This window comes from Panthera uncia, chromosome D2 (assembly GCF_023721935.1).
Source record: "Panthera uncia isolate 11264 chromosome D2, Puncia_PCG_1.0, whole genome shotgun sequence".
Lineage (NCBI taxonomy): Eukaryota > Metazoa > Chordata > Mammalia > Carnivora > Felidae > Panthera > Panthera uncia.
Window position 1 is genome coordinate 58709703 of NC_064818.1, and position 16656 is coordinate 58726358.

At 48.3% G+C, this 16656-nt stretch overlaps 1 protein-coding gene across 1 annotated transcript; it reads right to left on the bottom strand.

The window, feature by feature from the left end:
• Positions 1-6480: 6480 nt before the first annotated feature.
• Positions 6481-9898, bottom strand: CD2H10orf95 (chromosome D2 C10orf95 homolog). The gene has a single exon (XM_049646010.1). The coding sequence runs from the start codon at positions 9873-9875 to the stop codon at positions 9216-9218; it is 660 nt and encodes a 219-aa protein (XP_049501967.1). The 5' UTR covers positions 9876-9898; the 3' UTR covers positions 6481-9215.
• Positions 9899-16656: the final 6758 nt, after the last annotated feature.

The following is a 16656-nucleotide window of genomic DNA, read 5'->3' on the forward strand; positions in this document are numbered from 1 at the left end:
GTAGCCATTTTTGAGAAGGGCAATTGCCCGTAACTGGGCGGGGCTTCTGCTCCCGTTTTCATTTGTTTTAGGGTTTTGGACAGGCTCCCGCGGCGGCCATTTTTGTTGCGGGTTGGGAGAAATTAGGCGTGGAGGTCCCGCCAGTGGGTGGAGTCTCAGTGGCTGACGGTATCCCCGCCCAGTTCCTTGTCAGCGCCAAACACCTAGAACCTTTAGACCCCACCCAGTTGTCTTCTCGTCCACTTTCCTTTCCCCAAATTCTGTCCCCTCAAATCCTATAGCTTTTTCTCTCCCCTTATCCCTACCGTTCTTCCACAGGCCTGGCTCCCTGACTGGATCTGGTGGCCCCTTTTACACCCAGACCTGGTGTTCTTCCTAAATCCCAGTGTTTCTCCCCCTTTAGGTCCAGTCTAGGTTCAAGCCCCGTCATGCAATCAACTCTTAGGTGATTACTTCCCCACCATATCTGTCCCCTTTGCGTTCCCTTAACAGCGATGTATTCCCCCAAATTAGGGTGGGTTGCAGGGTCTGGGTCTTGGGACCATGAAGCCTGGTTTGGATGGGGGCAGCAGGGAGCAGGTGCTCTGGGTGAGGATGACCTGAGCTCAGATCCAGGACAGCCTAAAGGCCATGCCTACTTCCAGGGCCTTCATGACTATGTTGACAGGACTTTTCATTTAGGACAGGACAAATGAACTCCAGGACCCAGCAAGGCCTCGCCTTCTTCTTTCTGTTCCTGCTGCCTCAGCTTCCTGGTGCTATCCTGTGGGGAAGCCCGCAGCCATCCCTTCCCAGGAATCCTGCAATGGGTCATGAAGGAAAGAGCTCCCTTCAAGGGTGAGCTAGTTCATCCCCAATCAACAGGGATGAGCCCCTTCGGCTAGTTCCCTCATAAGTTGCGGGGTACTCAGAGACTGTCACTGCCCTCAGGAGCTCATAGTTCAAGGTAGACAGTCCTATCCACTCTTCTCCCCCAAGGGAGAAGGACTAAGGATCGAAGCGTTCAGTTCTGTCCCTCGCTGTAGGCTCCCACCTCCCCCCACCAGGATCCTCTAGCCTCAAAAAGCTAGACAATTACTGCTGGGAAGACAGAGCAGCAAAGGGGAGGGAGGAAGGAGCACATTTGGCGTCTGCTTCTCCCATAAAAACACTGCCGCTGCCAGCCTGGCGCTGCTAGGGTTAATGAGGGGTGGGGTGACAGCCGGTTTGAACTTGAGCTAGGCTAGCCCCTGGGAAGGGGTGAAGGTTAGCTTCATCAGCTTCAGGCCTCTGCCAGCCAGCCCTTTAAAGATTTGGCCATCCCTCCCTTCCCCCAGCCCCATCCTCCCCCGCCCCCCACCCCCCACCCCCCACCCCCAGCATTGCACAATGCAGATGACTCTTCTCTCCCTACCACCCCCATTACGGGAACTTTAACGTTTCCTTAGTAGAGCTGTGCCTAGTTCTAGCCCAAGATCCCTGCAGCCATCCCAGTGCCTTTCGTCCCCCTCCCCTCGGGCGTGTTTCTTGGATGGCAGTTGGATGTAGCTAGATATCAGAAAGAACTTCCTGAGCTTTGGGAGAAGGATGATGGGAAAGACCTCTTAGGAGGAGCCCCTTGATTACTAGCTCCTATTCTGAAGCGTCCTGACTCTGTGCAGCAGGGGTTTGGTTCTGGGGTCAGAGGATAGAGGATGGGCTGAGGAGAGGGACCACACAACACACACGAACTGTAAAATAGGGGCTCTGGGGAACATGTGTCCTGCTTGGCATTCCATAGCTGGCTGGACGTTAAGCCCCTCATTTTTTTGTCCCCTCAGGTCTTAGTCTCTCCATCCCCAAGATAGGAACAGACTTCCACCTGCCCTTTGGGTGCTGCCGGAAGCCACATAAGGTGAAAGAAGGTGACATGATGACTCCTCTCCTCCCATTCCCTCAAGTGAATTTTGCAGCTGGTGTTTGGAGACCTAGGTCCCCTCAGCTGAAGGGAAAAGTTAGAAGCCTATGCTGAAGCTTCCCCTGGAACATCAATTCCCCATCATCCAACCTCAGAATGAGGAATTGGGCTTGAATTAGGCATGAAGGGCAGATTTCCTAGACATTCAGAGCAGAGATAAAAGCCCAGCTGGCTGGTCTCAAGGGGTAGGAGGGACAAAGTCAGAGACTGAGGTGAGGAAGGGGACACTTCAAAAGGATGGGGGGGAAAAGGGGGTCCCCGCTCTTGCTGGAGGTCAGAAAGGGCTCTCTGGGCAAGGTGCCCAGCCCTCCCACACCTTCCTCCTTTCTCAGAAGAGCCAGGATGGGGCGGGGGTGGGAGTTGGCTAGGGCCGGGAGGGGGCCCTATTTAAGGAGCATTCTCTAAGAGCATCACTGCAGATCCAGCCCCAGGAACAGGAGAGGAAGCTTCATTGGTAAGTGTGGGCCCTGACTCACAACACAAGCAGGGTGGGGGTAGGGTGGCTCCTGAGCTTGCATGCTTGACTTTCCCTCTCTAGGGATAGGCTACAGCTCTGCCTGGTGAGTGGGAATAGCACCTAGCCTTCTGTTTAACTCTCCAGAAATAAGAGTGTGTTTCAGGGAAAGGTTTCTTTTCCACTCCCCTATCTATGTCAGGTATCTCAGATCTTCATTTGTGGTGGGGAAATTTTCAGGGAGCTGGAACTTCTGGGCTCCTATCTTCAGGATCCATGTTTTAGGGGTACCCTTTGGCTCAGGAAGCCCCTCAGTCTCCAGAGAGATGTCCTTCTCAGTATATATATTCTGGGTCTTCCCACAGCCCTGACTCCTCCTGGAGTACATCTCCACATCTGGTCCCGCCAGGAGCACATCTGGCAAGAAATGACTCCATAGTACTCATGGAATCCCTGCCATGGCCCTCAACCTCTCCTCTCCTCATATCCTGTAACAATCCTTTTGGAATTCAGAAAACGCTTGCCCCTTTCCCTGGCTGTGAGCCCTATTTTCAGCTCTAAGCTCAGGAGCTGAGCTTAGCTATTAGGAGCTATCCTCTCTAGGATAGGACCCAGGTTCTTCATCTGGCCCACCCTGGGAATGGGGAAAATACACAGAAGAGAGCACAGGAGGGCAGAATCAAGGCTGAGAGAACGTTGGCCACCTGGCTCTGAGAACTGAATTCCATAGGCTGTAAGCTCAAGCAAATGGCCTAGGGACTCAGTTCTGGTGCTCGGCTGTGCTATTACATCAATATAGAGGTCATGGAAGCTGCTGGCTGAGGCTCATGGAGTCCCAACCAGGTGCTCCTCCAGGCACTGGCCAGATCTTTTAATAACACCAACTTGGCCTATGCTTCTGCTCAAAGATCTCAATGGCTCTCCCAAACTCCTTACTTTGTCATTAAAGTCTTCCACAGTATGGCTTCCACTTAGCTTTCAAGCCCAAGATTCAATTGCTCCCTGGTCATAACCTGCCCTCTACTGAAACCCTGTTGCTCCCTGTTACTTATGCTGAACCCTCCTCAGTTCATCCTGAAACACCTCCTTCCCATCGTTACCTGTTAGGATCCTATAAATCCTTCGGACACAGGGTCTCTCTCAGAGAGACTTTCAAAGACATCCTTCAAAGTCTTCTCAAGATACCTCTTTCAAGAAGCCTCCCTCAACTTCCCAACAGTGCAGACGACCTCCTGCCAAGCCTCCACACACCTCTCCAGCGGGGCTCAATTCATGAGCCCATAGTGTCTAGTCCAGGGTTCGGCACATAGTAGCTGTTCAAAAAATTGTCCTCACATTCTGTTGAGTGTGTCTAGGTATGAAGAGGCAGTTTGGCCTAGAAGTTAAGGTACGGCCAGATTTCCCAGGTGCATTCTCCACGTGTGACCTCAGGTAAGTTGTTGACCTCTATAGGCCTCAGTTTCCTCATCTCTAAATGGAAAAAAATAATTATATAGACATCAAAGTTTTGTGAGGATTAAATTAGATGAGTTGATAGTTTCCGTTTGGGGCTTTAGCACAGTACTTGCACACAGTAAGTTCTCAGTTATGTGTGTGAATTTATTAGGATTATTCCTTTAGTAGAATGTGAGTTACTCTTTTGGGGGGTGGGTTAAGGCTTAAAATTGATCAGTCAGGGTTTACTGAGTGAAGGGTTCCAGACCATATACCAAGGTCAGGTAAGGCTGGGGCAAGATCAGGAGGAGGCTGTCAGGACCAGGTTTGGTAGACCAAGCCCTACTGAGATCTAGGAGTTCTGGATTCCCACCTACTGTATAACCTTGGGTGAGTCACTCCTCCTCTCTGGCCTTGGATTCCCAGCATAATGTAAATTGAGGGCATTGGACCAGGTGAACAGCAAGGTCCCTGGCAGCAGAGATGTTTTATGAGTTATAAGCTTCTAAGGGTTAAGTTCAAAGAAAAGATCAAAGAAGGGGGCATCTAGGCTCCCTTCAGGGCTCTTTTACATCCATATGGCCTGGGGCAAACACTGGGATTTGGAAGTACGTGCATGGCAGCATGCTGGACTGAGCTGAGTGGTAGTACCTCCTTCAAAAAGCCTGTAATCATTGGCCCTCCTCCCTCACTGGGGCTGGAGGCTGGAGGTAAAAAGGTTTGCAGAATAATGCAAAGAACTCTTGCTTACCTTTCTTCCAGATTCAGAAACTAATAACCTTTTGCCATTTTGCTTTCTCTAATCTACAGTCCTTATTCAAATCTTGCAACTTGTCCCAATCACCTCCTTCATAACGACTTTCATTCTGTTCCAGGATCCAAAACAGGATCATGCCCTGAATTTAGTTTTCATGTCTCTTAGTCTCCTTTGACCTGAAACAGCTTCTTAGCCTTCTTTTGTCTTTTATGACATGGACATTTTTGAACAATAAAGGTCACTGTGGTTATCTGTTTACATTTATCTGATGTTTCCTCAGGATTATGCATTACTGCTGAGTTGATGTTGTGTTTTCTCAGTTCAATATACCAGAAAGCACATGATGTCTCTGTTAAAGAAAAAATTTTCAAGACACTCATTAAAGATGGTGAGAATGACTTTATTCAAGAGGGACCACTTGGGCAGTGGGCTTAAAGTGTTATCCTCGTTTTCCCTACGATTCTACTAAGTTACTACTTTTTTCTTTGTAATTAATAAATATCTTATTGGAACATACCTCTAAACTATATAACAGCCTGTTTATCCTCAAACTTTTGCCCAATAATTTTAGTATCTATGAATGATTCTCACCGGAATCAATTACTGATTGGGCTGATTTTCTAAGCTCATTGTTCCTCCTGCTGTGAGCAAGCTTTCCTTTCACACTGGTTTATTTAGTTAATGTTAGTATGTACTTATAGATATTATTTTATTCAGTAGATACTAATCTGTTACTGTGATCGTTTTGATGTTTAAATTGTTCCTGATTTGGCTAGTGGAGGTCCCTTCAAGCTGGCTCCTTTGTTTGACATTTCTGAGGAGTCCTTTATTTTCTGGCACAAGTTGTTCCAGGCTCTTCTTGTACCTTCCCTGCTACAGCCTTGGAAACAGCCATTTTCCCAATGTGCTTGGTTTCTTTCAGTGGAGAATGGAATTTAGAACCAAAGATCTGGGTGCTGGCTGTGCTTGTGGCCACCAGGGTGTCATTGCTCAATGATTCAATTTCTAATTCTAAGACTTTATATTCAACAATTTAATACTTGTATATGTGAACAAAGATGTATATTCAAGGACATTCCTTTTCTCATCACCCTCACTGCTTCCAAATAAGACCAAGCCACCATCTGAATTTGCCTGGATGACTTTAAAAGCCTCCTAACTTGTCCCCCTATTTACACAATGGCCCCTCTACAGTCTCTTTTCCACACAGCATCCAGAATAATTAAAAAAAAAAAAAAAATCTGATCACATTCTCCTCTGCTTATAACCCTCCACCCCTAAGAATAAAGTCCAAAATTCTCAACACGGCTTCCAGGTACCACGGGATCTGGCTTCATCTCTAATCTCATTAATCATTATTTTCTTGCTCACTTACAGGACAAGGGCACTCCAGCCACAGGGTTGTTGTACCTGCTTTTCTCCCCCAGGTATTCAAATGGCTTGTAAAGGTCTTTATTAGGTCTCCACTTAAGAATCACCTCTTCAGAGAAACCTTACCTCGCTATCCTATTGAAAACGGCACCCCAGGGTTGCCTGAGTGGCTAAGTTAAGCATCTCTTTTACTTATGTTTTTATTTATTTAACATTTGTTTATTTCCCAGAGACAGAGACAGAGCACAAGCAGGGGAGGGGCAGAGAGAGAGGGAGACACAGAATCCGAAGCAGGCTCCAGGCTCTAAGCTGTCAGCGCAAAGCCTGACATGGGACTCAAACCCACGAACCATGAGGTCATGACCTGAGCTGCAGTCAGACGCTTCACTGACTGAGCCACCCAGGCACCCCTAAGCATCTGACTCTTGATTTCAGGTCATGATCTCACAGTTTGTGAGGTTGAGCCCCACGTCAGGCTCTGAGCTGGGCACAGAGCCTGCTTGCGATTCTCTTTTTCAAAATGAACTTAAAAAAAAAAAAAAAAAAAGAGCATCACGTCATTTATCACTATCTGATATTACATCATAGTTTCACCCATTTGCTTGTTGTCAGTCTCTGTTTCTCTGTGTTACACTTCTAAAATAAGCTCCATGAGGGCAGGGACTTGTTTGCTTCTCTCCTGTAACCCCAGTGCCTGGAATGAGGCCTGGCATGCTATGGATTCTCACCTGCCTCCTGAGTGAATGAAGATAACTTTCTTCATTCCCACTATATTCCCACAGATAACCCACTATACCCTTTGCCTGGTTTCTCCCTCACCCTTCTCTTTGCATGGCTACCTTTTTCACATTCTTTAGATCTCAACTTAAACGTCACCTCCTCGGAGAAACCTTCCTTGATTATCTTATTCTAGGCTCCACTACTCTGCTCACATTTTCTATTTCAGCCTCTTATTCCTGCTGTAGTACTTATAACAACTTCCCTTCATCTATTTGCCTGTTACCCCATCCTCATTTCTCCCCCTAAAATGTAAGCTTCGTACAGGCAGAAACTGCCATGGCTGTCTCATTCATCACTGTATCCTCAGGGTCTAGAACAGTTCCTGGCAAATCATAAGCCCTCACGGGGTGCCTGGGCGGCTCAGTCGGATAAGCTTCTGACTTTGGCTCAGGTCATGATCTCACAGTTCGTGAGTGCAGGCCTCACATCAGGCCCTGGGGCCTGCTTCAGATTCTGTGTCTCCCTCTCTCTCTGCCCCTCCCCTGCTCGCTCACTCTCTCCCTCTCTCAAAATAAATAAACTTAAAAAAATAATAAGCACTCAAAACATTTGTTGGATGGACTTTTAACAGCTAAAACCTGGAAAGAATCCAAATGCTATGGAATATTGGGTGGCTGTTAAAGAATGAGGTAGCTCCAGGTACACTACCATGGAATGATGTCCAAAATATACTTACTGTAAAATGTAACAGGTAAAACGGTGAAATTCCTTTTATGCAATTAATATTATGTGCACAGAAAAAAAAAATTGGAAAAATAATAGGTTGGAACCTACTTATCATTTGGGGTTGAGGATATAAAAAAGACTTTTATCCTATTTGATATATTTCTATATAGCCAACTATTTTATTTTAAAAACAAACACTAACATTTGAGCACTTAATACATGCCAGACGCTGTGGTAAACATTTTGTGCATTTCATGGCATCTTCTCAATAACCTCATGAGATAGAAGTCCCCATCACCCCCATTTGTGATGAGGAAATTGGTTCAGGGACATTAAGCAATTTACCTAAGGTCACACAGCAGACTCATTACACCACCTCCCTGTATTTTTATAATTAAAAAAAAAAAAAAAGGAAAGGAAAATAAGATGAAATTAGGGATGATCCTAATTTCATGATCCAGGCTTTACACAAAAGATGCTAAGCAAATTTGCCTCTGAGTTCCCTAGAAGCCAGGGCAAAGAGAAAAATATGACCAGTTATGAGATACTTGGTGCTTCCAAGATAAAAGTAAACCACTCATTAGGAGAAACACCCTTCCCAAGTAGTGAGGCTTGAGAGAACGTCTCCATGAAGTTCACAGATATAGCAGTAATCAGTCAAGGGGTGCACAGCTTCAATAACATACCTGTATACCCAGGCTAGCTGTTTCCATCCAACAAGTGGAAGTTCAGTAAAAGCAATTTAACGAGGAGCCAAATTTGTACAGCATGGGCATCAGATGTGGGGTCTGGTCAGACCCATAGTTCACATAGGATGTGTGGCCTACCCCTCCCGCAAACTTCTGGAATACTGCAAATTCAGCCTGTTAAAGACGGTTAGCAAGAATTAGGAGGCGAAAAGTGACATTCATCTTAAATTTCAACCCTAGTGAACTTTCCAGGTAGACTAGGTTGATATTATGCTTCTACAGACGAAGAAACTGAGGCTCAGAAAGACTCGTTACATGACTAGAAAGTGTCAGTGGCAGCCCTAAATCTACATCCTAGGCATTCCTTCCTCAGCTGCGCCTACCACCCATGCTTCAAGAAAAGAGCTTATGCTCTCGCAATACCTCCGTGGGTGGCGGGGCACCTGGCTGGCTGCAGGGCCTAGGAGTGTGTCGTCCCTCACACTGGAGAAGAGCTGCTGAAGAAGGGAGGTAGGCCCGGCCCATGAGGAGGCACACGGGCTCTTCCAGAGGCAGGGAAGTAGGGCTCACATACACAAATGGGAACACCCGCACTCACCCCAAACAGAAAAGTGATCTCGCAGCATACACTTCACTCATTTATTTACTTTTCACTACAATCTGTGGATGAGTGGGCCCTCAGCTTGGGAAGGAACTTGGGCAGTTCTGGGAGCTTTGGTAGAGGGAGGAGAGGAAAAAGGGAAAGTGGGGGCTTGGTGCAGGGCAGGCTTCTAAGATGGGGAGGAGGGAGAGACGAAACAAAGGGCCCAGGCCCTTCTTCCACCCCAAACCCAGGCTTCCCAAGCCCAAGCGGAAGGGAAGAGAAACAAGAAGAGATGTCCTTGATAATCTTCTAGCCCTCCCCCCGCCATCCAGCAATAAAATGAGAGAAATCGGGGAAATGCAGCAGGTGGGAGGCGTGCAGTTTTGGTTAAAAAAAAAAAAAAAAAAAAAAAAAAAGGCGAGTGACAGATGCACCCAGCGCCCGCGCACCGCGGAGGTCTCCCTCGTCGCGGGTGGGCAGCGGCGCGCAGGGGAGGAGAGCCGCACGCGTGCTCACCCGGCCGGCCACCGGACCCTTCAGCGTCCTCAGCTCTGGCCTTTTCTCTTCCTCCGACGGCCACGCTCTGCCGCTTCAGCGGCCGGGCTGCTGTCTTCGCTGCCGCTGCTGGCGGACGGCCGAAGCACGCGCCTCTGCACACTGTACTCAGGCTCGGGGACGCGCGGCGCGGCCTGAAGCAGGAACTGGCCGCCGCGGTAGGTGACGCGCACGTCGGTGCGCGGGTACGTGCCGTACATCCGCCGCAGCTCCCGCCGCACCACGTCGGGCAGCTGGAGGCGCGGGCCCAGAGCGCGCTCCAGGCGGCCCCATCGCAGCTCTAGCTGCAAGCTACTGCCTTCGGGCCACGGCGCGTTGCGCTGGGCGGCCGCCATCCCCTCCGCCGCGCACCCCTGTAGGAATGGCCCCAGGTAGCCGGGCGTGGGGTAAGGCGGGCGCAGGGCCGCGGCGTAGGTCTGCGGGAAGGCCCACGAGGGCGGCGCGGCCGCCAGGGGCGCGCCTTGGCTGTGGAAGCAGTGGTATTCCCGCGGAGCCGGCCACTCGTCCGCGGTCAGGCTCGGAAGCCGGCAGCAGCAGCTGTGGGCGTGGATGAGGGGCAGCAGCAGAGGGCGGGACGGGTAGGAGTAAGTGAGGGGCTGCAGCGGAGGCCAGACGCCCGCTCCGGGCTCTAGGCAGCTGTACGAGTACATGGTCTGAAGCTCAGGCAGCGGGCATTTATACTGGCTCCTGGTCCACACCTGCGGTGGGAAGTGTGCGTGGATATCCTTTGTTCTAGCTCCACCACCCGTCCCTGGGGCCTGTTAACCCAGGGCTCTAGTTCACAGTAGGAGCCCGTCCACCGCGCATCATGGCTTGGGGGAACTCTTCCTAAGGCGTTCAGCTTCCATCTCACCTGTTGTCCCAGGGCTGGACCTGAACCCTAGACTCCCAGTAGGCAGTAAGGACCCAAGGCCTTTTCAAGCCTTCAGCCGTGAAGTGTTCTTCCAGGTGGTTTCCCACTCAACTTGTCTCCTTCAGCCCGGGGGGAGCTGGTCCCCAGCATTTGGGGAACCAGAGAGGTCCAGAGAAGGCTCCTCTCCATGCCCTGCCTCAGCCACACCTTCTGGTTTCCAGGCAAAGGGAAACACATTTTGTTGGCCAAAAGCCAGCCAGCCTGTGCCCACACTGGGTGAGCCTGCTGTTCATACTGGCCTGTCCTAGAGGCCTGTGCTTAGGGATGCCCTCACCACTACATCCCTGAGGATATCTTGCAATCAGTTTAGCCCTCTGTTCCCCACGTCCCGTCCTCCCAGCTCCTCCAAATGGGTTGAGTTATCCTAACTTGAGTGAAGTTCGTACATCAGGCACTGAATCAAGTTGCTTATGAGCATCTATAAGATTACATCAACCCTAGGAAGGAGGTACTAATATTTTCCCCATTTAAATAGGAAGCTGCTTGCCTCAGATTTGGGACACAGGAAACATATTCTATGACTAGGAAACACTCCCAGTGATGTAGGCTTATTGTGGTTAAATATTTTGCCCAAACTCACACAACTAGTTATGGTAAGGGCAAAATTCAACCCCATGTCTGTCTCAAGACGTAGCTTTATTGCTAATCCATGCTGGGGCTTCTTTCACACTATCTCATAATCTTTGCCTCTAGAATGTTGCATTAGAATTATTTAATTTATTTTTTAAGTTATTTATTATAATTAATTATTTTAATTTATTTTTAATTTTATTTTTTTAAGTTTATTTATTTTGAGGTGGGGAGGGGCAGCGAGAGGGGGAGAGAATCCCAACCAGGCCGCAGGGCTCAATCTCATCAGCTAGACCATGAGTGAGACCTGAGCTGATACCAAGAGTCAGACCCTTAACTGACTGAACAACCCCCGCGCCCCCCCCCCCCAAGAACTAATTCTTAATAGCCATGTGAAGAACATGGTGATACCATTTTCATTTAATAGATAAGGAACTAGAGGCTCAGAGAAGGTGAGAACCTTTCCAAGGTTTACACCGTCTAAATAGAGTGGGATTTGAACCCAGTCCAACTAAGGCCAAAGCCCAGAAGCTGCTTGGGTGAAACCAGACAGTTTCATCCAGGCAGTGTGAAACCCTGTCTAAGCTCCAGGCTCCTCTGGCTGCAAGCCACAGCCCTCCACCTCTCTCTTCTCCAGTGAGGTGGGTGGTAGTTGCTGGATGGTTAAAAACTGATACTCTCTCCCAGATGGTGGGCTGTGAGGCCATCATACTTTCCTTCTTCCTCTTCTGTTGACTCAAGCAGCATCAGCAGTAACCCCTACAGGTTCTCCTCTAAGTTCTCAGCATCCCTCAAAGACCAGCTGCCCTCTGGGAAATTCTACACTCAACCTTGGTGATGTCACACTTTTATATTCCCGAGTGAGCTGCTTTCTCAAGTCTTCACTTGGGCCATTGGCCTAGTGAGGACAGCTATTGGGACTGGGCTGGACTATCTACCTAACACTCCCTATCCCAGAGCTCCAAGAAGGGAGCCTTACCTTCCGTGCACGCTAAGAACTGGTCTCAGAACACAGTGGCCTTTGCTGGGAGAGGCCTCCCACTGCTGTGTCCACAGCCTAATCCCTGCAAACCTGTGAATATGTTACATGGCAAGGGGGAATTACGGTTGCAGATGGTATTAATGTTAATTAGCTGTCCTTAAAATGAGATTATCCTGGATTATCCAGGTGGATCTAATATAATCACAGAGGTCCTTAAATGTGGAAGAGGGAGGCAGAAGAGTCAGAGTGATGAGGATGAACCAGCTGTTGCTAGCTTTGAAGATGGAAGAGGGTCGTGAGCTTTTGACCTTTGGAAACTCGAAAAGGCAAGGAAATGGATTCTTCCCTAGAGCCTCCAGAAAGGAACATAGTTCTGCCAACACCTTGATTTTAGTTAATGAGGCAGACTTCTAACCTCCAGAACTGTAAGATAACAAATTTGTGTTGTTTAAACCACTAAGTTTTTAGTAATTTGTTACAGTGTCAATAGGAAATTAATATCCCTCCCCATTCCTATTTACAGCTTTGCCCTCTCCAAATCTCAGTGCCTGAGGAATGTCCAAGACTACCTATAGACTGACCTCACCCCAGCCTGGAGCTCAATGATGGGACCTATGGGGCTAGCTCCTTTCTCCACCTGCTCCCACATGGGGATTTGGTCACACCTGGGTGGGAAGTGGGGAAAGTGTGAGACCAAGCCCAAGTTGGGAGTTTGGGAGGGTGAGAAGCCTGTGTTTTAACAATTCGTCCCTACACGCTTGCTGAAGACCTCTGCTGGTCTGGAGGTGGTTCAGGCAAAATGTGAAAAATAAGGACCAAACTGAGTTTCTCAACATTCATTCACCCTGACTCCAGTAACAGCTCCTAGGTTTTTGGGGTTCGGTGCCATAATCTACGCAGTAAAGTGGCTCTGGGGGGAGTTGGCTCTATTCTGTCCTTAAAGTTAGGGATGATTTATGGCAAGATCAATTGCACCTGCCATCCCTCTGGCCCTAGGGATTGGTTTAGAGTAGCCAAGTGACTCAGTTTGGGTCAGTGGGAGCCAGGCCCAGGACTTTGTTGTCTTGGGGTGGAGGGAAGTGCTCTCTTTCCCCTGGGTGGAAATCTGAAAGTATGCAGTCTGGGTGGAGAGGTAAAGGCTGAGCATGGCACCACAGAAGTGGAACCAAGGGACAGAAATTGAGTCCTGATGTCATCATTTGAACCCTGGACTTTAAAGTTACATGAACTGGGGCACCTGGGTGGCTCAGTTGGTTAAGCGTCCGACTTCAGCTCAGGTCATGATCTCACAGTTTGTGAGTTCGAGCCCCACGTCGAGCTCTGTGCTGACAGCTCAGAGCCTGGAGCCTGCTTCAGATTCTGTGTCTCCCTCTCTCTCTGCCCCTCCCCTGCTCACGCTCTGCCTCTCTCTGTCTCTCAATAATAAATAAACATTAAAAAAAATTTTTTTTTTAAATAAAGTTACATGAACCAATAAATTCTTTTTTTCCCATTTAGTTTTATTGAGATATAATTTACATACTCCACTGTATAGGTTTAAGGTGTACAGCATAATGGTTAAACTTCTATATATTGTGAAATGGTTACCACATGAAGTTTAGTTAATATCCATCAATTTTATAGAGAAGAAAACATCTTTTTTCATGTGATGAGAACTCTTAGGATCTACTCTCTTAACAATTTTCAAATATATACCATACAGCGTAACAGCAGTGTTCATTATAATCATGTTGTGCACTACATCCCTAGTACTTATTTAACTGGATTTTGTACCTTGGACTACCTTCATCCAATGCCTCCTCCTTATGCCCCCCCCCCCAATAAATTCCTTTCTTGCTTAATCTGGTTTGAGTGGAGTCTTATTTTTTCTTTCCCCACATAGCCAGTTGTGTTTTCCTTTATATAAATTTAATTATAGAAGACATAATGAAATAGGCTTTTATTTTTAATTACAAAGCACCATCACCCTAAGTCCTTAGAAAAGTAAAAGTTTGGGTTCTCACACCATGGAGTGGAGTCTTCTGATGCTTGCATCAGCAATACACCCTGAGTGTTTTCCCCAGCATTTTATGAAAAATTTCAAAATACAGCGCCCTGAGAGGTTTTTGAACAGCAAACCGCATGCTCAGAGGCTGTCTTGTGGGCAAAGTAGAGGATGGTTTGGTGAGAGAGGCTGGAAGCCAGTTGCGGAGGAGGTTCTCACACTAGCCCAGGAAAACTGACACCCAAAACAGGAGAACGGGTTGGAAAAGAGAGGGGAGGAGATTCACCTAGAGTTGATCCCATATAGTTGCCTGGGTGGAAAGGGTAGAATAGGGGTGGATGCACATGTTTTTGGCTTGGTTGTCTGGGAGAATAATCAAGGCAAGCCAGGAGATAAGAACAAAACAACAACCAAAAAAAAACCTAGTGGGTGATTGGAAGTTAAGGCAATGATGCAGTCAGGTGGTTCATTTGGGGAGCTGTCCTGTCGGCAGTTTTGTATTCGGGCTGGAGATGGGAGGTGGGGTAGTCATGGAGGGAAAAATAGTAGTTGAAGGACCGGAACAGCTGCTTCCTGGCCCACACCTCACTTTGTCATCATGGCTGCCAATTTGTTGGGTTCCACTTTTGCTGCCTTTTGAAGGCAGCAATCTTGTTTTTGAAGTCCCTTTTACCCTGGCCTGACAAGTCGGAGAGAATAAATGAAAAGAGTTTTGAAAATGGAAACTCGAGGAAATGCCCTCCACTTTTAGAAAGCCTCGGGGGGAAAAGTGACCCAGGGAAGGGGACTGAGGAAGAGAGATAGGGAGAGAACATGATGGACCGTAGATCAGAGAGGTCAGAAGCCAAGGGAGGACAGAATTTCAAGGAGAGAGAGTGTTTATGTATCTATTTGTCCCACAATTCAAGGACTCTGATACGACTCAAGAATTCAGGGAGATGCTGTGACTCCCTAGTTGCATCCCTATGTCACCTCCCAGTTAGCTCTGGTTGGCAACCAGGAAGGGAAATCAGAGATAATTACAAGACCCAGTCCCAGTGCTGACACAAGAGGGTAACTGGTTGCATTGTCTATAAAATCAGAGGGATGAGAAACCTCAGTGTAACTGTGGGACGTTAAGTGCAACATGAGGGCCAAAGATTTTCATATTGGGTCACTTTAAGTTCTGGCCCCTTGGCAGCCCTTCCTGGTCCCCTGTTTCCCCACTGGACACCCAGGGAGGGCTGAGTAAAGAGTCAGGGTTGCTTTGCAACAAAGACACATGCTGGTCTGAGATAGAAAAGGGAACTCCTTTCGTCAATTTCTGGAGGCTCTAGTGTGCCAGACACCATGCTGAATGCTGCCTTGTATTCTCAGCCAGGAAAGCACAGATGGGGGTATGGGTTTGGGATGGGGGAATAATGGTCACCTTCCTTTTGCTCATGAGGGCTTTCTGGAACAGAATGGGTTCCAGAAATCGCTTGAAGTCTAAAAGAGAGATGATTTGTGCAGTTTAGGGAATAGATAGGAGGTTTGAAGGGGCAGGATTAGGGAGGAGGGAAATGAGACAGATTGGTGAGAGGTGGATGCTGGGAGCAAAGTTCATGGGACCCCTGGGGCTCCACAGGAACTGGTTGGACAGACTCTAATCCCTGCACTCCAGGGCTCTTTTGTTGGACCATTTGCTGTCGGTGGGCCCTTTGCCAGGTTGTCAGGCAGGAGGAATTGGACGATTTTCCTGATGACAACCATCAAGGCTGTTGACAAGCCAAAAGCCTGCAAAACACTAACACTCCCACTTCACATTTAATGCCTACAAAATCCCTATAAGGCATAAAACAGAGGCTCACAAAAGGTGGGTCCCTTAACAAAGAAATGGAGCTAGGGGACTGAGCCCCAGGTCCCCCAGAAGCTAAAGGCCAGGTGCATTGCTCCATTGGAAAACAGTAGGTCTGAAGTGTGTGCTGTTTGATTGCCTGGAAACCTAATGAGGCTTATAGGTTTATTGGGAGAAGACATGAGACATCCTCACCAGACTGGACTGAGCAAAACAAAACTTGACTTTAGGGCCTGGGCAGTGGTAGGAAGAGGAAAGACTCATGTTCTGAGAGTCAGGAGAGCTGGGTTCCAGTTGTTCTGGGCCTCTTGCTTGTATGAAAGTCATTGAATCTCTCTAAACCTATTTCCTCATCTGTCAAGTGGGGATATATCACCTATCTGCCAGGGATGTGAGGACTCAACAACATAATGCATGTAGAGGGCTTAACACAGTACAGGGCACATAGTGAGAGCTCAGTACACCTTGTATTTTATCATTACTATAAAAAAAAATTTTTTTTAAGTTTATTTATTTTGAGACCGAACGAGAGAAAGCACAAGTAGGGCAGGAATAGAGACAGACGGAGGGAGAGAGCATCTCAAGCAGGCTCCAAGCTGTGGAGCGCAGAGCCTGTCCTGGGGCCACAAACAAGGAGACCATGACCTGAGCCGAAATCAAGAGTGGAAGCCAACCAACTGAGCAACCCAGGAGCCCTTATCATTACTATTTTTAATACGAAATAGTTGGGCTGTAAGGTTGCTCTCTCCGGGCCTGGCATCTGTGGCCTGAGCCCCGGTGCCCATACATTAAGCTGGGACCGTCTACTCCTGAGGGGCTCACAATCCAGCGTCAGGAAGTCCCAGGTCGTTCCACTGCCATCTCCTCACCTGCCTCGCTGTGCATCTAGGCAGATCACAAGGCCTGTAGGAAGGTGCTGTGCTCTCCATTCTGTGAATTAATACTAAGGAAGGACGGGGGAGAGAAGGGGGAGCGCTCAGAAAAGCCTTATTGATTTGAACTGAAATTGGCTTTAAGCTTTCACAGAGTTGAAAGAGAAGGGGTGAAGCGTCAGGAACCCAAGCCAACTGCTCTTCTGGCCAGCAACCACGTTTTCTTTCCGGTCCCTAAGGGTAAGCGCCCGTGACAAATATGGCGGCGGCAGCCTCGGGCGCGGGCACCTGCCG

What these genes read in the sequence shown, in the direction of transcription:
- CD2H10orf95 (XM_049646010.1), bottom strand. Translation starts at nt 9,875, where the DNA reads ATGTACTCGTACAGCTGCCTAGAGCCCGGAGCGGGCGTCTGGCCTCCG.